This window comes from Oryzias latipes, chromosome 22, assembly GCF_002234675.1.
Source record: "Oryzias latipes chromosome 22, ASM223467v1".
NCBI lineage: Eukaryota > Metazoa > Chordata > Actinopteri > Beloniformes > Adrianichthyidae > Oryzias > Oryzias latipes.
Window position 1 is genome coordinate 5,181,792 of NC_019880.2, and position 22,888 is coordinate 5,204,679.

General features: G+C 38.9%; 1 protein-coding gene across 1 annotated transcript in view; it reads right to left on the bottom strand.

Moving 5' to 3' along the window:
• Positions 1-22,888, bottom strand: part of grin3b (glutamate ionotropic receptor NMDA type subunit 3B) — a 124,163-nt gene that overhangs the window by 24,181 nt on the left and 77,094 nt on the right. Inside the window, exons 3-8 of the mRNA XM_023951528.1 lie at positions 17,240-17,736; positions 16,186-16,457; positions 15,517-15,753; positions 7,578-7,724; positions 7,205-7,350; positions 214-329 (exon numbers count right to left, since the gene is read on the bottom strand). Coding sequence (XP_023807296.1) covers positions 214-329; positions 7,205-7,350; positions 7,578-7,724; positions 15,517-15,753; positions 16,186-16,457; positions 17,240-17,736 — 1,415 coding nt within the window. The remainder of the gene's footprint in view (positions 1-213; positions 330-7,204; positions 7,351-7,577; positions 7,725-15,516; positions 15,754-16,185; positions 16,458-17,239; positions 17,737-22,888) is intronic.

Sequence of the window (22,888 nt, forward strand, 5' to 3'; positions counted from 1 at the left end):
CACATGAAGACCTAAATTTAACTTCCATTTAAAGCGTAAAATATACAAAAAATAAAGTGAAACAGCTTTCATCGAAACACAGAAGGCAGAGCTCAACAGAACTACGATATCCTGAGACAATAACACAGAATCCAAAAGGTTTAAAGCTAATTTAACAGAGCACCTCCTGACAAAGATCAACAGGCCATTAGAGAGGCATGAATGTGTGCGCACCTTCAATGGCAAAAGGCTTCCCCACAGTGAGCAGTTTGCAGTCGGCATCGATGGAGACCTCAAAGTCCAAAAGGGCTTTGTCCATGATGAATGCATCCAGCGCAGGAGGATCTGTCCTTCACCACCAACACAGACACACATCAGGAGACAAGAGAATCAGAGTTAGAGAAGCAATACCCAAAGAGCACCAATCCTGAGTGCGGTGCTTCGTGTCACCCTGTCATTTAACCCGAGAAGATTACCTGCAGTCTAGCGCGCTATAACACCCATCATTAGCTAAACCAACAGGCGCTGTAGCAGACTGATAAGACATACTCTCTGCAGAAAGGTTCGCTGCTCCAGGAGTATTGATCCAATTGACCCTAATTGAACCCTAATTATAGACTGTTGCTGTGTTGCTGACCATGACGGGCAGCAGATCGGTTTCAGAAAGCACAACACACTGGGTCAAAGACCAACAAGCTAGTTTGGATGGGAATGTCCACACAATCACGTATCACATGCATAAGAACAAAAGGTCCTACCACTTCCTCGTTCTCAAAGACTTAAAATTAGGAGGAGAAATACAAGGCGAACGGTGGAATGGTAAAAGGTGTATATTTATATTGCGCTTTTCTACCTGTCTTGCAGGACCAAAGTGCTTTACAGTCACAGTCCTATTAACCCATGAATACAGACATTTACACACTGATGGAGGCTCTGCTGCCTTACGCTGGCGCCAACCTATAATTAGAAAGTGCAGTGTTCAGTGTCTTGCCCAAGAACTCTTTGATACATGAGTGGGCAAGTCTGGGAATGGAACCTGCAATATTCCAATCAGAGGTTGACCACTCTACCTCTGCACCACAGTAACCATAAATTAGGACAGTTACCATTTCAGGACCTGCTTTTAATCTTCTGCCCTGAAGCAAAGCTATCTTTGATCTTGGAGATTTTTAGCCAAAACTTCAACAAGTGTGACTCTGAAGTTTTCCAGATTCCTTGTATTTTTTACAACATAATCAAGTGTCATTTATATGTGTGTACAAACAAACACGTAAACAAGAATTAATGTCAAATCCAATTGAATTTTAGTTCCATAAAGTTTAAGTTTCATTTAGTTTAGCCCACAGTTATTTTTCACATCAAAACAATTATTAGAACATTCTACAACACTGACTGGTCACATGTCTTTGCTAAATTCTGTGTTTTCACACATTGGACTGGGATGATGGACTGATCATTTTTTGCTGTTATCACATGTGTGTTGTCCGCTTTGATGCACTTTGTTGTTCTTACGTTAGAATAAAATAAACCTACTGTGTCTCAATACAAATGGTATTTTCCAAGATCGATTTTCATCAATTTATTTAATTGTAAAAAGGTTTTTATAATGGTATAATAGTTCGATTTGATTCAATTAACAACATGAATCATAGAGATCAATTTGGTCTCATCTACTTCCCCCTTATTAAGTCTTGCATAAGTGCATAAATGACCCATTGCCTGCAGAAAAAATGTACATGAACATTTTTGCCCTACGGCCTCACCCAGTGGTCTGGGATCTTAACATTTCATGTAGATCCCCTTCATGCCTCGTACAGATTTGTCCATTTTTTGCCCGCGAACAGCCCCCATCCACCCATTAGGGCAGTTATGACTAAGGCTTAACTGAAGCGCAGCACCTATAAACAGCCCAAGTGAGTTAAAAAAATCAAACAGTCTAATCAAACTCATGAACATTTAAGTTATTCTGGATCCTAACTGCTAAAAAAAGGTTATCTTTGCAAAGTATTTGCTATGCTGGCAGAAGAGCGGAATTCTGTTTTCCTTGTCTAGACCTGTCAAACAGCAGGCACATAAGGAACAGGGTACAGACTACTTGTGGGACTAAAGAGGGTATTCAATGCACGGCCTTGGAATAATAATGCCAGGGCATGAGCATGCATATGGATTTAATGTCATCAGAGTTTGCAGCCAAACTTCAATTTAAATGTTTCTACTGTACACAGGGACAGAATTTGTTTTTTTGTGTTGGGTTTTCTCTTTCATGGAGCCTTGACATTTCTGTGCTGCAGCAGGTGTAACTCTCGCCAGTCTGTCTCATCAGGAGACAGTTTGGGATTTTTTTCCCCCCACTCACATTTGAAATCAGTATTGGGGTCAGTAGCTTTGCCAACACAGTATTTTACATCCTCACTCTGGCTCTCTCCGCTGCTGTTTCTTTGACTTCTGCTTCGCCTTGCACTGAAACAAACGTTGCCTTCATCATCCTCTTTCTCTGAACAAGCGCTTTGAATCCCCCAACCAGTATCACTAAGTCAGCACATGTTCCATCTCATGCAGCATCTCTGCCTGCGCTGGAAAAAGGGAGGATTCTGTCCGAGAGGCGATGTGCAGTTTCAGCTGTGGCGATATGTGCTGTGATAAAACAGTGTGCATGGCGGTAAACTTTTTTTTTTGGTAACCTCTGTACTTGAAAACGAATAAAAGTGTCAACATCACTTCGCGTAAAAAATGACATAGAATGTGATCAAAGCAGGAAGTTTCAGAATGTATTTGAGATCTTCTTTGATGAAATACAGTCAGTTGATGTCAAATATTTGAGCTGATAAACCATCATGTCTGGTTACATTCTTTTCTTTGCGCTGGTTTGGAGCATGAACTCAACTAAAAAAGGTACATGGTTTTTAAATTGAAAAAAGGGTTTACAGAATGAATGCATTTCATTTGACCATTCACAGATATTACCATCTGTTTATGGTTAGGATTTTCATCCTGGAGAACCCAAGGTGTCAAATTTGGCCCTTGTTTTTTTTCTTCATAGTGTAATATTTTTTCAATCTTTCTATTTATTTTTATGTTTTTATTTGCAAAGCTGTTAATTGCTACTTCCCAAAATGAACAAACAAAAAGCACATGTGTTTAATTAACTTTAAAAACCCTAAAGAAAGCTGTTGTTGGGTTCTCCAGGGTTAAGTTAGTCATGTCATTGGTTTCCTTTCTTCTTCATTAGTTTAAGGTAAGCATGGTTTGCTGATATGTGTAAGCTCAGTTTAACTTATGTTTAAGTCTATAAAATTTAGTTTTAATAACATAGGTTCTTGTCTTTTAAGCGGTCGAAAGTGCAAACAAGCCAGACTGATGTGAAAAATAAACAGGAAGGGTCTCGTCAGCAAGTTTAACCAAAATAAGAGTTGTTTTTTTTCTAAAATTATAAATGTCATGCTTTAAGATGATAAACATTACCAAGTGGCCATTCTTATGATTCTAGACACTGCAATTATATAATTTTCAATTTTAGTTATTTTTCTTGTCCTTTAAAACCCTTATAAACTTTATTTTGAAAAGGTCTGCTACCCTTATGTTTGAAAAATAAAGGAGACTTTCTAACTCCTCCAAATGTAAAGGGAACAAGGCAAAGCCATAGAATTAAGACACATCCATTTACACTTGTTGAAGTCCTGATGGAAACGTACTTGGTCTCCACTGAATATTTAGAAAGTCCTGCTGTGTAACGATACGTTCTCGTCACATAAACTATTTGACTTCAGACCCTGGGAGCCTAAAAATGACTTTGCTTTTAGTAGGACACAGCTTATCTGCTGGAGCCTCTCTGCCAGTTTGGAGGGTCACAGTGTGGGGAGCTGGGATTGATCTTTGGCATCTTTGATGTCTTCACTTTCATGATATTTCTGTTTACAGTACTGGTAATTTTTTACGTTTTTGAATGATTTTTTTTCTGCAAATAGCAGAGAGAGCTTTAGCACCTTTGTAGGAACGTATGACAAAAAGGGGAGACCTGAGAGAAAACATTATTTTAGTTCAATTTCATCATTTAGCTCTATGCATTTCTTTTCGGAATAAAAAAAAACAATCCAAAATATGAGACAGATGAAAAGATTGATTAAAACCATGAGAAAATGCATTTTTAACCGTTATTTTTCTTGAAAACGTACAAAACATGTTCAGACGCACTGACAGTGAGTGGAATTATCTGACGCTCATCATAAGACGCACATATTTTGAGCAGGATTATATTAGCAGTTCAGCTTTCTGACATTGCATGCATTTTCAATGAGCTTTACATGTTAAATGTGGAGCAAATGCAAACATTTTCAGGAGAGATAAACCAGTTCAACAGAGTATTTAACGCCTCCCAACATGCAGCTGCGAGTGCAGAACGGATCATTTTTAATGTCGCCTAAAGGACTCTGAATGTAAAAAATGACAAATCTAACCCCCACCACACAGTTTTTGTGAAAGGTATGAAGCAGGCCTACAACAGACTGGCAACCTGTCAAGAGAAGTTGGGTTGGCCCCAGCAGCTCCATGACCCCAAAAGGGATTCAGCGGGTTCAAAAGATTGATTGATGGCAAATAAATTGATAATCGTGAAAACTGACTCATTAATTTGCTTTGAGTGTGAAATTAGACTTTTTGAGTTAGGAGTCGACAGAAAAATTGCTCCCTTTGCCACAATCCTCTGGTGGTCATATAAGGAATTGCAGCATTTTATAAACCCTTGAAGACCTATGAAAACAGTGTTTTTGGTGTTTTCCTTTTTGGTGTAGCATTTTTCTGATGGAGGACATAATAAGAAATTTAACCCTTTAATTCAAATCCTGAATCAGGAGCAGATGAGAAAAATGCCATTTGAAATAGAGTTTGTCTGTGACATAGAAAATATGCTGGGTGGGCCACAAGCTCCCTGCTCTGCTCCATTCTGATGCATCCACTTGTAGACGACTAGATTCAAGTACGCCTTTGTTTTTCTCATCCGAACTGGTATCTGGCTCTAAACAACTGATGGCTTCAATATTGTTCTGCGTTTATTTTTGCATCATAATGTTGGGTTTGGTGAATTAGAGGCTGTGAGCTAACAAGCAGCGTGTGAACAGAGAGCTCTCAGCAAAGGGTAGGGGAGAGGGGAAGTGGTTGCTCCATGCCAATTGTCCCGCCCACAGCTCTGATGCAAATTTCTGATGAACTCCTGCTGCTCTGCAGAAACAACACGTTTTTTTTTTTGCTTTTTGGCTAAAAACGGCATAATCATAATTAAAAGACCACTGCTCATGCCATAGATCAAATGATAATCGAAGTGGGTCTTTAGTGGGTTAAGCACATTTCCTTTGCATCTGTAACATTATTTTCCAAGGGGAAAAGTCCCCCCGCATTTGTACCATCTTGGCTGGATCACTGCAGTGCAGTTTTCGCTTAGTGCCAAAAGAAATCCCTGAATAAATTTGAGCTGATTCAGCCACTGCCAGAGAACTGACTGGGATCATGTTGGGTCTCCCTTTACTCGTCATAGCCCCCACTTTCACGACATTTATGGTGGAGAACTTCATGTTGACAGTAATCTGGTAGAGGAGGACGGGCTGACGGGAACCATGTCAACTGGTGATGAAATGGTGGCAGAGGTCCGCATGCACTTAGAGCAGAGGGTTAACCGATTTTCAGAGATGTACGGAGCTTTAGGGAGAGTTTCAGTGGGACAGAAAGAAAACAATGATCTGGCAATGAGAACACCAGGAAAGATAGATAGCTGGAGATGAGCTGATGAGATGCACAGCGCCAGCCAGCAGACAGAGAGCAAAGATATTCCCCCATCTTTTCAAAGAGGAAAAGACGCTTTGACTGTTGGCTGGCAGAGAAGAACAGACCTTATAATGAAAGTAATAACATAATCTTAACCTAAGGCAAAAAACCTTAAAGGCATATTTAAGGCCTACAACTGCTGTAACATAAAATATAAAATATATAGGAGTCAAGTCACGAGTGTTAAAATTGGTTTGACAGTAACAAGTAAAAAACAGTAACAACAAAATCAATAAGTTAACGTGACCAAAAAGTGACGTGCCATAGAAGTATAAAAAGCATAAGAGTAAGACCCTTAAAGATAAAGAATACCACAATGAGTAAGATATTTTTCAAAATGCATGACAAAAGACTTGATTATTACATAAATGGAGCTAAATGCTTTAAGGCATATTATGAGAACTTGTGATTATGTTTGTCAATTACCTTTTCAAAATCAAAAATATCTCTACCTTTAGCTCCTTTTAACTCTTCCACACTAAGCACATGCTCTAAAATAGTATTTCATTTATTTTTTTAAATCTTTTTAAGACTTCCTGTATGTCACATGTATATTTTTTGCCATCTTCATATAATTAATATTCCTCCGTGGAGCTACGCAGCACTGCTTTGACAAAATTAAGGTGAATCAGCTGTAAAAGAATAAAAGAATAGACCAGTTCATCCTTTTGCTTTTTTTGTTACGTCTCCCAGAGGAATGCTGCTCTGTTTGCTGAACTCTTTATATTTTTGGGCAAAGCTAAAACTAAATCTTTTCTCTGTTTAACAAAAGTCATCAGAACAATTTATGCCAATTCCATGTCCAAGAATATTTGCTTTTATCTCCTATCTGTTCCTACCCATCATCTCTCATCATTTTTCTTCATCACTGAAAGCTCTACTTTGTCTCTGGTTTTATTCTTTCCCAGATTCAGCACCTCTTTTGAGCAAAAAATTAATTTTTCGCTCAAAAATGGTAAGGATTTGATAAATGCGTCTGCTTTCAGCTCCTTATTATAAAGTGCACAAAATTTAAAGGGTCTCCTTACAAATCAAGCAGAGAGTAAAAACCGGTCAAAAAGAGCCGTGCAGAAACATATTTTACCTAGAATTTGTATTTGCATTTACTCTCTAAGTCTTTGGCACTAAAACTGCATCAGTAAGTTATGAAAGACAAGCCCTCTTCATCTGTATTCAAACATCAGAGATGCTCCGAACAGAAATGGCCTGTGACAGCCATAAATCTGTTGTTCGCTCTTCTTGTCATTAGAAAGAATAGCTAAGCAGGCTGCACATGAAAAGTGAATGCACTGGGAGCAGACAGCTGCACATGTAAATATGACAAGAGTGTTTAGGTCTTAATAGCCTTTTAATTACTGTAAATATGTTTAAATGACATTTTGGGGTGTAAATGAATGTGCTTGTTACTTACTTCAGCATGTGTACGCCCTCCGGGGTGGTGGGCTGGTTAAAGCGCCTCATGTAGTCGTGCATCTCTGGAAAACTCTTCTTCATGTAATCCTCTGCACTGCTCTCCCTAACTGTCCCGAAACGGAAGCCCATGGAGGGGTGATGCAGCTGTGGAGGCAACAAGGGGTCGTTGATGATGATGATGATGATGATGGAGGTGATGAAGAAAGAATGAAATACCAAATTCACTGCTCTAAACTTCCAACCTGAGCTATAAAATATGAAAGGAATAGTCCTCTTTTTTGTAATTCCACTCATTAGCTCGTCCTTGTGTAAGATTAGTTTTTTGCTTTGCTGACATTCATGAAGCTCCAAGGTTCTGGTCTCAGTCTAACCTTTTCATCGTGGATTCCAGAAACTTGCTCAAAGGTCTTCTCCCCGACCATGACTGCTGCAAGGTTGGCGGTGTAGCTGGACAACACCAGTAAGCAGAAAATGGCCCAAAGGTTCATCAAGAAGCGGCCCGTCCAGCATTTAGGAGTCTGCAAAGAGGAGGTGTACAGTTGAATTACCAAAGCTTTTTGCTTTTCTTTTTTTAGTTTTGGACTAATTTATGTTAACATTAAACAGATGCAGATCTTCTTGAGAGTGTGAGAATAGAACAACTATTTTTAATATTTCAGTGAAGTTTCAAAGTCATATGATTAATGGACTTCTCAACCTTAACTCTTGTGCGGTCTTAACATTTTGTTTGCTCTCAAAAATTGCCTTCACCACCAAAGCCCCAAACCAATGCAAAATTTAAAATCTAAAATCTATTGTGCATGATGAAACAACCTGTTATTATGAATTCAACTCAATTTAATTTATTTTTGTTACACAATACAAAAAGACAACCACCAGTAAACATTATTGCACTTTTTTTTCAACATAAACCAACAGTCATAACAGCTTTCTTTTATAAAGTATATATATGTTGTGGCTATTATATAATATGTAAGGCAATAACTTCTGAAATGTTTATATTGTATTTGAGAGAATGAGCTTTACAAATGTATTTCCCACATGTGCAGCACACAGATTTTCTTTTTTCAGGGACAGAACTGTCTTTTATTGACCCAGCTGCAGCCTCAGATCTCAGATAGATCTGGTGTGTGTGTGTGTGTGTGTGTGTGTGTGTGTGAAGGTGTGTATATGTGAATTGGAAAGTTTGTGGCGTTTGAACTATCTGGTGAGTTTATAACTCATGGGTCAAGAATGCCCCATAATAGACAAGCTTCGTACCCCAGTGTCGTACAGGCCACATGCAAACAAAAACAAACCATCACTTTTTTTAATGATGGAGGCTCTTTAAGAAAGGTCATAAAATGTCTAACTGTAAAAGGATAGATTAAGGTTTTTTTTTTACAACTAACATGGTAGTGGGTCACTTTTTAGGTTGTTTTTTTTTACAACTAACATGGTAGTGGGTCACTTTTTACCAGCAAGATCACTAGAGTTACTTTGAAATACCTAAAAAGTTTTACATTTGTAGCAGAAAGTCAAATATCAAAGCTTTGTAGACTTTCTTTTTCTATTTTCACTAATTTTTCTCATTTAAATGAATCACCTCATAAACTAAATGTTTATATTGCTCAAATAAAACACATTATTTAAACAAAAATTTTCAACGACTCCCATTGGGGAGCATAATACTGTTCAAACATGCCAGAGCTTGATTTAGCTAAATCCTAATGAATAGCCTAAATTTGATTTGACTTGCTCCAATCAAGTCTGATTATTGCCCGGCCTGTTGGCTCAAGAAACCATTTATTGGAGCAGTTTGATGACAAAAAGAGCAAAATAAGCTCCCCAAAAAAATAGAAGCACATTACATTTTACATATGAAAAGATGAGGAAAAAAGTCAATTTTGTGCATCAATCTGAAAGGGTTTCATTGCCAATTCTAGAGGTTTGGGCGGTGAGAGCCATCACCAACACACAGAGGAAATGTGTAACCATTTAGAACCTTTCAGGAGAATCTGCCAAACCTAAATGAAAACACTGCGGGCCTCACTTGGCTCTACTAAGATTACAGTTCATAATTCAACAGATCGAAAGAGCCAGGAATGAAATGGATGCAGTGTGAGGAGAAAGACACCGCTGAACAAAAGTAGTTCTACAGGCTGATGAGACAAAAGTAGAAGGTGTACACAACATTACATCTGATGTAGCGGTGGCAGTATAATGGTCTGGGACTGATTTGCAGCTTGGCTGTAACAACAAACTGTGAAAACTGCATACTGACTGAAAATCCTGAACCAGAATGATTTATGACTCCAAGCAGACCTGAGTCATGCTGCAAAGCAATAATTTAAGATAGAAACATTAGTCCACCTTTAACAGACTAAAAAGAAAACAAAAAAGTAAAGGAACAATGTGAGGCTTGTGAAGGGGTTAAAAGTGGGACTTTATACAGATATAAATGAATAAATGATTTTCTTATGGGAATAAATTCACAAGGAAATCATATTTTCATAATAGTTTGAATTAAAACACACTTAAAAGAAGAAAATAAATAGATTTCTTGGTCTTGAGATTATGACATTAATTATACAAACAAGGTAATACCTCATGATTACAAAGGTGTTTTGAGTGTGTCAGGCTCAGCACAATTAGCTGGTTAATTGAAAAGGGAGAAAGGGAGTAAGACGTGGTTGTTATGAGGAAAAAATCCACCTTATTATTTTTTTTAAAGAGATCTCTCTTCCAGAAAAGAAATGTTTGTTCTTGCACAGTAAATCCTGGAAGAAATATATGTTTACATGTGTACATGTGCTGTTTGTTTGGAGATGAATCTGCCACATTAAACACATCCACAACCACTATTCATATCAACTTTCAAAATGCTTCCAGTTCTGTTGCAGGGAAAGTAGAGTGGCAATTACAGCCAATTCAGGCATTCAATTTGATCCAAGCATTTCATTAAATATGAAAGCAAAAAGTAATTACACATTTCTCAAAGCCTCTCATTCAGCCTCTCTCACCAACATGGTGAAAAGCGCTTCTGTTTGTGCTTTTAGTAGATTGCAGATTTTTTGAGTTTTATAACTATTTTTTTAAATTAATTGGACAAAACTCAGTCATTAGCATGTTGATGCACTTGAATCTGTTACTGATCAAAGCACAGATGGTGGTGATACTGTCAGCACTCTCTTAATAATTATCAAATTCTCATTAAAGTAATAAGAATAAGATTTAAACACATACATTATTTTTATCTCAAGCATTTTAGAAAAATATTACAGTTTTTTAAAACGGAAAGCGTTATCTTTATGTGCGATTACCCATGAGAGCAGTACGAATTAAAAGTGGAGTTCCCCAAGGTCCCATCCTCAGCCCTCTACTTTTTACCATGTATGCATGCATGTGTTCATATTATATAAAAAAAATACCCCAATAAATCCAATGATGCAATAATACACTGGAATTAGCGATATAGTCAGGGCAATGAAAAACCTGAAGTACCTGTGTTGATTAAATAGATGACAGGATGTGCCAGAATTTTTCTGAACACAGACAAACTTCTGTGTGTTATCATGGAGTTTAGAGTAATATTCAAACCTTCTCTATAGCAGTATCAAGTACAATATGTTGTCATCCTGAGATAAATTATCAGAACATAAATGTCCCGATAAGTTATATTATGCTCATTCACAGAGCAATAGAAAACAACGTTTGCTATTTTTTTTATCAACAGCAACAGCAGTGATCTTTGCTGTATAATCTCACTATGCTAAAAAAAATCATTACCAGTTACAGACTCAAAACTAAGAGGAAATCGAGATTTTGTAATCGTTTTCATGCCATTTGTATTTTGTCAAAACAGTCACAGCTAAGCTTCTCTCTGATTCAAGCACATAATAAAAGACCCACTCCAATGAAAATAGTGTTTTTAATAAGTTTTTGGGTAATTTTTCTAATGATGGAGGAGATATATAAAGAACATTAAACCCATAATTACATTTGTGAGTTTTTCTATATAGAAATCGTTATCCATCCAACAAACTTTACAGGGAAAACTTCTATTTTCAGCTGTTCTTTGTTAACATTTTATGTTTCATTTAGCGCTTTAAGCTTCCATGTTGATGAAAACTGCAATATAATTGAATCCACCTTTATTCTCAGTAGTTTCCCCTTCACTAAATTATTGATTCATTTACAAACATTCAATACCTTAAAGCACAGAGCGAAAAAAACCCCCATAAAACTAGAAAGGAAATTGAATTTAAATAAATCAGATCGGTGCAATTCAGTCTATTGTGTTTTCAATGAGTGAATGAGTTGAACTGATCTGCGTTAAACTGAATGGACTAAAGAGCCAAAAATATGTTTCATTAAAGTTGCATTAAAACCTAAAAATGATCACTTCAGAGCTGCAGTTCCTACAATGTCAGCATAGTAGAGCTCATGGTACATAGAAAAAATAAATAAATGTTCATTGTTGAGCTCATCAAGAGATGTCTGAAATAGAAGCTTTAGTCATTCTAAACCATGAGTTTGACAGTTTGGCGTAGACAGCAGTTCACATTCACAGGATGTTTATTCTCAAAAGGGAGCTTTTAGGAGGATGTAAATGTGAAAATCCAGCTTCATTTTCCTTTTTTCTTTGCCAAAAGTCTGCTAAAGAACCTTGTTTAAGCGAGTCTGAAGTCTGACAGGATCCACAGCTGTTCCCACACGGAGTATAAATATTACACAGCTTACGTGTTAATTGTAAAGGAAGGTGTAAAACTGTACAAAGTGGAAAAAAAACCCATGACAATTAAACCCTGTGACATTTAGAAATCATAAGGAAAAACAATCTCTTAGGGTCAAAAAACAAAACATTCTTTATTTTTGGCAATAAGCAATAATAATATGTGCGAATAATACTCTTGGTGAAGTTTTTAATTGTAAAACAGTGATTGTGTTCCTTAATATAGACTATGTAAACTACAAAGATGATTAACTACAATAGCTTTGACAACAGTATACTGTCGACTTATTAAAAAATGTTGAGAAGTTTTGATTTTTATGGTGTTGATTTTCTTAATATTATTTTAATCTTTCCATCACTAAATTAACTCTAGTCTTGAAATGTTGTACTAGGGTAGGTTTTCTTTTCCCGCTTATAAGCTGAACCTTTTAACTAACCAACCAAGTAAGCAAACACAAAAATAATTTATAACAAATAGAAATAGAAATAATAAATAATGCAAAACATTTATGAGCACAAGGGCACTTTTCCCATGATGCATCTTGTTAATAACTTTGGACGAATGCCTCTGCTTAATGAATACGCATTTTGTTGCTGCAGCATCTCTGGTACCTCTGGTTTATGCTTCTTGGCAATAAGGAGACATTAATTTACCTGTTGTAAATATCAGATTTAATGTAACTGATGATCATAAATCTAACAATGTGTCCCTTACAATGGCATTTATGCTGTTTTACTTCTGTGATTGGCCCACATTTTTTCAGTTTTGTGGGGTTTTGTTTTAACATTCCCTGGAGCATACAAGGCTTTTTGTCTCTCTTTGTTAGTGGGGTTCTGGCCAGGCTACATGTGGCAGGGAGAACCCAGCATCTTGCCAATTGTCAGCTGGCATAAGCTCCAGCTCCCATAACTCTCTGCAGAATAAAGTGGGTATGGCTAATGGATGTATGGAAAGATTATATTGAATATTAAAACTAAACTTCACGGGGAAGGTTCAGCAATCAGCCGTCTTGTTCTCTCCTCCTCCAGGGGTATAAGCAAACATCACCGTTTGGTTCTGACTCAGCACCCACGGGTTCAGATTACCGCTGAGGGGCATTTAAACGGGTCACCAGGCTGCTAATGAACACAACTGTTAACTGACACATTTCCACTTGCAGAAACCAAATGTGTAAACTTTTAGTCACAGGGAAAGCCTTTTTAATTGCCTGGATCCCACCTCAGATGCTTGTGTAGCTTCCTCTAGGGACGCAGAGTGATTATGCATGAAAATGGAAACATGACGGGCTGCATGCTCACAGAAGAGACCCAGAAGCTAAGGAGGTGACAATGCTGGGTGGAAAAATGAAAGGAAATGCACACGTTCTAATGATGGATTTAGGAGCACTTCTAAAGACAAAGAATGCAGGGACAGAGTCATTACTCAAGTGTGCCACAGCTGAATGTGTGCATAAATGTGACACTGAAACAATCAGTCAAATCTGACGTGGTTCTGAACTGCCCTTACTGCAAAGATTCCTTCACTATTTTTACATATTTATGCTAAGCCAATAACTTGAAAATAAGATGTTTCTTATTCACAAAACAAGAGTTTTTCAAGCCGTATTTCTTTCTTTGCCCACTCACGTCCTTTCACCTTAACATCCAACCCTGCCTGCCAGGTTACCCTAAGGTTGCGGTGACACAGTGCAATCTGCTGCAGAGCATGTTTGACCCTCACAGTCCGGTTCATTTGACATGTCAGATCGCTCGCTTGTGATTTTGGAAGCGGGTGTGGCCAGCTTGAAGAGGTGAGCCAGAGTGCAATGCAGATCCGGTGCGATAGATGAACGTTCTGATCAGTGGTTATCCAAAGCTATGAGCTACCTCAACCTGTGTTGTTCAGAGACACCACAATTCAAACAAAACTGTAAACAGCTCTGCAAGACAGCAGAGCTGTTTACATGGAGACATGGAGCTACAACAAGAAACTCCATGTCTACTCAAGGGTCCTAATGAGGGACAAATACAAAACCTTTGCTTTTTGTAAAATAGTTCCATCCCCACTAAAGTCTTTTCAAAGTCATGTCTATCGCAGCACGGATTACAAGAGATTGCAAAAGCAAATCACGACGTTTCGACACACTTTCCAAAACAGATGTTGAAAAAGCTTTGAATAATACATTGGTGAGTCAGTACTAGAAGTCTCTGCATACAGGCTGCAGACATGTGTGCAGATAGATTGTAAACACTGTTTTATTTCTCATGGTCACTAGTAAAAGAAACATATTAAAAAGTGCTTTTTGGTCAGTACACCATTTGAGACATAATAATTTAACCTTAATGAAGAAATCTACAACAAAAAAAAGTCACAAAAAATGTAAAAAATGCCTCTTTGGTCATTGAAAATATAATATTATAATCACTTATTTGCAGCTAAATAAGTTGTGCATCAGTCATTTAAACCCAGGATAAACACTTAAAAAGTGTTAAATTGTTGAAACTAGAACAAAACAGTATTTAAATATAACTAAAAGAAAACCTTGCATGACCTGACTACAGGCAACACAGAGGCTTTCTTAAGTGTTTGCAGTGAAAGGCACAAGTCTAGAGATGGTGGGATATTTCCCGCAACAATGCAAAAAAAGGAAGCTCATTTCTGCTACCAAATTATGGTCTTGAGCAAAAGGTCTGCATCAAAATTTTGCACACTATCAGAAGATGCACAGTCATCAGCAAGTTAAAAAATGATTAAGTCAATAACTTCAATTGTGCAATAATGTGCAAAAAAATTGCTTTATAAATGTGAAATCAATCAATTCACATTCCATGCCTTTGGCCCCCAAGTGCACAGGAGGTTCTAGGAACAATTTTGGTGCAGAAAGTGAATCGAAGGTGCATCCAAGAATGTTGTTGTCTGGTCTGAGTTAGTGCAACCATGTCTAGTGAGATTTGTTCAAAATGTTTTCTTAAATTGTCACTTGCTCCCTTTTTAAATACCCTGTGTGATTAAAATTGTGACATATATAAAGAAAATTAAGCTTAAGATTGCATTCCTGAGTATTTCTTTATTCAAATTGTTGTGAATCAGGGAACAGATGAAAAATACAGTTTGAAAAAAGGTTATTTGTGACGTAGAAACTGCTCCACGCCTCCGAGGAAAATTTTAAATAATCGATTTTTAAAACGATCGGAGTGGGTCTTTAGAGCTGTAAACCACCTTTTGGTTTGGCTTTTCTCACTCTTTGTGTCTGAATACTTTTTGCGGTTAACCTCTAACCACTCCATCTTCACCACCTTCATCCATCCCCATCATACCTCCTTCAGTTTCTGTCAGCACACTTACCCTTTCCCCTTCCCCTTTTTGTGTGTGCATTTTCCTCTCTGCACCCTCCTACTTCATCACTGCCTACCTTCTTAATCTCTCCTCTATCAATCTTTTTCTCCTCCGTGGCCATCTCTATCATCTTTACCTTATTTTTCTTCTCTCTTCTTCTCTCCATCCTTGTGTACTCATTTCCATAATGTGCATCCCCTCCGACCTCTCTTTGCAATTTATATTTTCAGCCCCACCTTTGCGTGATGCCGATTTATCAGACAGAGGAGAGCTTCTTTACCTTGGTGGCGACAGTGCGTCCAAACAGTATGGCGTAGCAGAGATTGAGGGCAGAGGAATAGGAGAACACGCGCAGCCTGTTCCTGCCATGAGGTGTCATGCCAAAGGGGCTGTTCCACTCATACAAGGTGAGGAAGAGCGCTGTAAGATGCAGCGTGACGAAAATGCCCGCCCACATAGACCAGTGGAGAGGCCACATAAAGGCTCCAATGGGGGCTGCAGTGTCATGGCTGCGAACCTGTTGGGAAAAGTCACAAGACAGGAATGCATGAGCTCAAATTCGCTTTGTATTGGCTGATAATCTGGGAATTTAATTCCCCTGCAGTCGGAAACATCTCGGTAAAAAGTATCGCTCAACACAAATTGCCTTGTTTCATTCGGCATCATTTATAATTTAATTTGTAATCCAATTTAAATGCAGTTCTTATTTTCACATGAAGCTATGCTGACCTATGCACTCTTGCATTTTACTTAAAACTTTCGTAATTAGAGAGCAAACTTAATTTTTGCCCCAAAAATGATGTTCTTCTCACCAGATAGTAGGGATTAAGGGAGCAAAGAGACAAATTACAGGAAGTAGCAAACCAATGGAAAAGCCACGGCAACAGGAAAAGGTAGTGATTTTTGACACATCCCTTAAAACTTAAGACAAAATTTAAAGTCTGCATACCAGAATTCCCAGACTAGTGGAGTAGAAGGGCGAGGTGAAATCTATGACTCTGCTCCTGGCAGAGTTAATTGAGAAAGAGGTGACGGCCATGTCAGCTGCTCCGCTGAGCAGGTCCCCCACTAGACCGGTCCAGCGTCCGGTCCCGCTCAGCGCACCATATTTTCCATCTCCCACAATATAGAGGTCAAAGGTGAAGCCCATGTCTTCTGCCAGTTTCTCCAACAAGTCAATGCAATACCCGTAGCAGCACTTCCTCAGGTCATCCGGTAAGTCTAAGAGGAAAAGAAGCGTTGGTGATTTCAGATGCATCCACTCTTAAATTCACACGTGTGCTGTGAAAGTGCAAGAGTTCAAATTTAGAGGAATTTGTTGACAAGTATGGATCATGAAAAATGCTGACGTATCGTAAAAAGGGAACTTCACTTGGAAAATATTTAATGACCCTGGCACTGTTAGGGCTAAATTTATTAAAGCTGCAAAAGTACACCAAAAAAGTTAACGGCCCCTCAAATTCTTGTAAAAATGGCAGCTGGCTATGTGAAGCATGCATTAATTTGTCTGGCAAACCTTTTTTTTTCTTTTTTGTAATTTCAATTAATTGAAACCTGCAGTGTGCCAGTTCTTTATGCTTGGCCCTCTGCAATGTCGAGAAACTTGGGGATCAGACATTTTGCACTTAAAAGGCCATCTTGTCAAAAGAGAAATCTAAAAGTTCAGTTTTACTGTCAAACTGTTGGCTGTGTTAGATGCCAAGTTCTCACCGTAGTGTATCTTTGATTCTGCAGAATCCATCTCTTATTGATTGAACATCTTTCATGTTCTTCTTTCATGCCCTTGACACAGAACTTCACTGACCATCCATTACTCCTTATTGATAAAACTTTAAACATTTTTTTACCATACTGCAGTGAAGATAAAAGTTTGCATTGTAAAGTTGAGATTTTAGAATAAAGCTCGATGGTTTCACTGAACAATCCTTTCAGAAGAAACAGATGCTTTCCTGCAAGGAGCTTAAACACAGCTCACAATGGAAACGTTTCTAAATAAAACTTACCAACACCCTCTAAGTCCACCACTGTTGAGTTAGGGTTGTGCAGCTGGTTGTAGAGACCTTGGATTATTTCCGACCGGTTGGTTTTTGGATCCAAACAGAGTTGCCCCGCTGGACACATGCCGTCTTCATCTACCTCACGAGTGAAAACAAAGGGGTGTTCAACAAGTGTCACCACCCTGAGGCGATGTCCCTCAACAGAAAGTCCTGGCCTCCAGCGACCACCTACATGACCATCTCCTTGGCCATCCCCTCCTCTCACACCAGCCCCAAGACCCTGCCCCTGGCTGTTCCCAAGCCCTCCCACCAGTCCCAGGATGTCTCCATCGGAGTCCAATTGACCACGGGTCCACTGGCCCACTGTGACCCAAGCTGGTTGGCCCAGAGCACCTCTCTTCAGGCTCCACACATGGAACAGCTGGGAGGACAGGATCCGAGAAACGGAGGGGTCCACTTGGATCAGTCCAGTGGCTCCCGTGAAAGAGGTATTGGAGAGAAACCTTAGAGGTCAGAAAGAAGAGTAAAAAAACGACATGTAGAGTGCACGAATGGTCAAATGGCATTTAGAATTAGGCTAGGCCAAATAATTAGAAGAGCCGATAGTCAGAAACTTGGGCGCAGACGGATACATCCTACACGCAGAGCTTTAGCAAGTCTCGTCTCAAAGGGGTAATTGCATCTCCCAGAAAGTCATAATTAAAAGTTAATGTGGTGCAATGAGGGCCACATCCTATCTGTCAGTCCATACAGACAGTCATTGCCATTCGTCTCACTCGCTTCCCTGCACCGCATCACTCTTTGCAATGGAGTACATTAGGCAGAGCATTCCCCGTTCATACATAAAACCGGCCTGGCATCCTAAACCACATAGAGATTGATGGTTGGGTTCCAACCATTTGATCATACAGATATTGTCAGGCAGTGTCTCAGGTTTTACACTGAAACTTCATTTGACCGGGCTTATAACGTTTTTAACGTATTACATTTCGTTAGATCAAAATCGAGAGAAGAAGCCCCCGAGCAGAAACCATTCCTCATGATCTTTCCTTTATTTTCCTTTTTCTTTCTGTTATCTTTCTGTCTTCAAGTCACACATGGGAATTTATCCGTGAGGATTGCAATGGCTGCTTGGGAGCTTTCTTCATTAATTATGGGGTATGTAAAGCATAATGAACAGATTAGATTGATCATGTGGGTCATTAACCCCTCCTTCAAGCTAAGTTTTAAGTGTTTGTGTGTTTAGCTTTTGGATTCGCGGGGCGCTTTACGTCTTCACGTTCAAATTTATGTCAGCTTCGCCATAATTCTGAGGAAACAGATTAAAAACAGCCTTGGTCTGAGAGTCATCGCCATCACACTCCACATTAACTTTGGTTTCCACATCAGCAGCTCCCCCTGTGCTTATGTGACCATAATGCTGAGGTGCTAGTCCTGCCTTAAGCTGAAATCACTCATGCTAATAGCGGGGCTGAATCATCATATCTAACAGACAGTAGATTTATCAAGTCAACCCTCTCCAGGTTCATACTGTAATGGGTCCACCTGGCCAGGAAGAAGAGAAAGTAACCAACCAAGCATCATTTTACATCTCTTATCTGAGGAGAAAAGCACTAACCCAACCTTTCTCTCCGCCTGTGGCGTGTCAAGATACACACCCTCAGATAAGACATGATACAGAGATGGCTTCGGAGCTTTCAAACTGCGGCAGCTTTTCGTCAGGGGTCCTGCTGCTTGTTTCGCCTCATCTGGTCAGAGGCTGCATTTTAAGAAAGAATGTGGATGTCAAAGCAGCTTGATAAGTTAGGCTGCGGTGTCAGAGAGCAATGGCTTCCTCTCACTCACACCTGGTCCCAGTTTACACACCCAGACTGGATGTCAGCCGAGTGACACGTAAGTGATGGCTCTATAAGAGATTCCCAGGCCTGTGCCTTTCTTGCGTTGTATCTTATCCCTTCTTCTTTTTTAGTTTGGAGGGAAGTTTACTTCTTCTGTCTCTTTTTGGGTGATGATGCAAGACTTGCTTGTTTCCACGGTGCTTTTAATCTTTCATGAGAAGATGAAATCAGCATGGCAGCTGTGACGAGTGACTGGCACATCTCTCTGGCTTCCTCCCTCTTTCTATTATTTTTGGTTCATGTTTTTTTGAACTTTTATTTCACTGCAGTTGTATGTTTCTATTACACCCTCGCCTTAAACAGTGTCAGAAGGTGTTAACATTATTATACCTTCTACACTCTCGTTGCTCCAAAGCTTTTTTATCTATAACAATAATAATTTGTGCTCTCCCCCCCTCACACCTTTCTCGTTTGGTTACATCTCCCAACTCACTTTTCGCGCCCCCCAGGGCATGGAGCTGTTAATTGCATTTTCTGTGAGGAAAAAGTCTCTGGCTTTGTTGGGGCTCTCCGGAGCGCTGGCGTGTCACAGTGAGGTAAGGGAGGGATAGGAATCACAGGGAGCACAAAGCCTCACCTCATAGCTTTGAATAGTGCAATAGAACGCCCTGTTTTATCAGTCCCCCTCAGAGCAGAAAAAAGGTCACTGACACTATAATGTGAAGGACTTTATAATAAATGGTCCGTTTGAAAGTCTAGACACTGTTCTAATTGGCTCTCTTTAAAAGAGTGGGACTTTTCCTAGTGTCCTAATGAAGCTTTAAACTGTGAAAAACATTACTCTGGAGTTTCCTACATTAAATACTTACCATGACTGAAGCTGTGGTTTAACATATTAATGTTAACGGAGTATCAATAATTAACAAGAATACTATCTTTTAGGGCTGCACGATATGAGGAAAACTTGCGATATGCGATATGAGTGATCAATATTGCGATAACGATATAATTTGCGGTATATAAACAAATAGCAAAACAACCAAAAACATCATTACCATCTCATTGCAACAGTTTAAAAAATGATACTCCAAATGACCCTTGTTGACGTAGGAGGCAAACATCTAACATAACAGGGCTCATCTGATTGGTCAACATCGGAAAAGGTCCATCCAATTGGTCAAATGCATAAATGGATTTATTTGATTCGTTAAATGCTTCAAGCTGCCATAAGATTGTTTTAGCATATTTAAGGTAACCATTTATTGCGATTTGTGATGACTTTTGCGATGTGCATATTGCACAGCTTGATATCGGGATAACGATAAATTTGCGGTATATTGTGCAGGCCCACTATCTTTTAACACTTTTGACACAAAAATCAAAGTATTTTAGAATTAGTTATCATACAATTTTAAAGCCTATGGTATGAAGGACTAAACCTTTTACAAAACCGTGGTTCAAAACCTCTACTTGTTTGGGTTTTGGTTTAATTGGTTTATTCCAAGCAATTTCAAAAGAATGAGGGAAAAAATACATAGATATATCAAATCAATTACTAGCTTATTACTAGCTTACATCATCTCCCACTCCCAATCTAGCATTACTGTTGAAACAAAAATGGTGAGCAATATTGGAGGTATCCAGCTGTACAGGTTTGATCCAGATACAAGCTCAGATGAGGAAGACTTGGACATACATGGATCAAGTCATCTACAAGTGGATATGTCAGATTAAAGTGGAACAAGGACCCAGTGTATTTTCTACGCCAAAAATATGCTTTTTTTTAAACTGAATTTTATTGTTAACAATTTATAAAAAGCAATACTCAGAAATGCAACTTTCTGAGTACTAAAAAAATGAGCTTAATCTTCTTAATAAATGTCCTGAATCATCAGAAAAATGCCACAAGAACATGTTGAAAACACCAAAAACACAGTTTTCATGGGAGTGGGTCTTTAAGCACTTTGCATGGTTATCAATCATACAGATTTGTTCTAAAAACTAGCTTACATGTTGAATGCTTTAAGTTTGACATTTTCTGTGAATAGTTTACTAAATCTTTCAGAGATCACTGTATGTATGTAAAGATATGTCAATTTTTGTGTATCAGGACATCAGATATGGATTGCAGTATGTTAATCAAGTTATTCAATAAAGTGAATCTACATGCAGGTAAATCAAAGATGTTCTCAGTTTTGCTCACATTCTTTTGTCTTTGTTTAGATTTAATATTACAACCAGAAATTATGAAGCACTCAGATAGAAAATATATTTCAATGCTGTTCAGTTTAGTCAGTCTGATTCGCATAAGTATTATTAACCATCTAAAGAAGCAGACTTCATGAAATTCTTCACGTTTTTAATTGTCTTTCAAAATGACCTCGCTCAACTGACTGAAGAAAAAAACTTTTTTTTAGGTTCTTGAGTTTGTTTAAATATTATCTTAGACCCATTAAGCATAATAGGCTTGTTTCGAACTCTAATAATGGTCTCCTGACAAATGTGCATCACAGCACGAACACAACTCCCCCTCCACCTGTTCTAGCCTCTGGTTCTCCATGCCTGATGGTTCTGGCACCCCGCAGTTCAGCTAAGCTGCAGAAGGAGAGCGCACTGTGAGAATCTAGCCAGTGATTATGTGGGTGTTGTTGATGATCACTCTCTGCTGGCAGGCGCCATGTGTGCTCAATATTTGCAGAGGGCCCGGCTCCTTCCTCAAATCCTTCTCTCCCCAGCACCACATGGCCACAGAAGTTGCATAAGTGCTGCTTTATCCTTTGTATCAATCAAAGGATATAAATGTCAACTAGCAAAGCAAAATTTATCTTGGACCATTTTATAAAACTTAATCTTGACAGGATTTTGACATTTTTTCCACTTCAAGTGAGAAGTTTAATTAGTATTTCAGTCCCTCCATATGCTTTTCTTTGCACAAATGTATCTGTGTTGCGCAGAGAACCTTGACAGATGTGTGGAAGCTGTCAGAGACCCCTTTAAAAGCTGCAGGGATTGAATTAGCAGCTGCAAATAACCCCTCTGGTCTCTGTCTATGAATCTGTATGCCATAAGGCTGGCCACCCCACCTCCAGTATCACAGCATCGCTCAGAAGCTGCCCCCACCAGCCAAGTTGCAAAGGACAGAGAAGGGCAGCAACCAGAGTAAACACAACCACAAATGCGTCCCACAACTTCACGACAAAAAGGCCAAAGTGTCACTCAGAAAGCCAATGGTCTTCCAGACACTTTCTGTCACTGGATGCTATTTTGTGGGTCTACAATCAAAGAGGAGCTCAGTATTTGGGATTTAGATCCATGTGTCAGAGTTTTTGATTTCCAGACTCTTTTAACGGGACACGCATAAGTTGACTCTAAGGGACAGCTGCAAGCGAACTTAACCCTTTAACACTGGAGCTTAAGTGTTTACAGTCTTTTGAATACCATAACTCCTTATGGTTTACGCAACTGTCGATCACGTAAACAGTCGAAGAATTATTTTTACACCAGAGCTTTAGGGTCACGGGTTGACATTTTTTTGACCGCTGTAACTCTTTAATCAATTATTCCGATTGACATAATTCCAGTGGATTCTGAAGCAGAGGAAAGCAGCCTTGCGGTGATGTGTAATGCTGTACAGTTGTGAAGTGCTTACGCAATTGCTGCAAATCAGCTGATTCTGTGGCGGAGAGAGGTGACACTCTACCAACACTTACTAAGTTAAACATGAAGTGTTGCATATTGGTGCAAAGCTGACATGAAAAACTGCTTTTTCTCAGCGTCACAATCAGTTGATTCACGTTGATCGCACAAACAGTTGAAG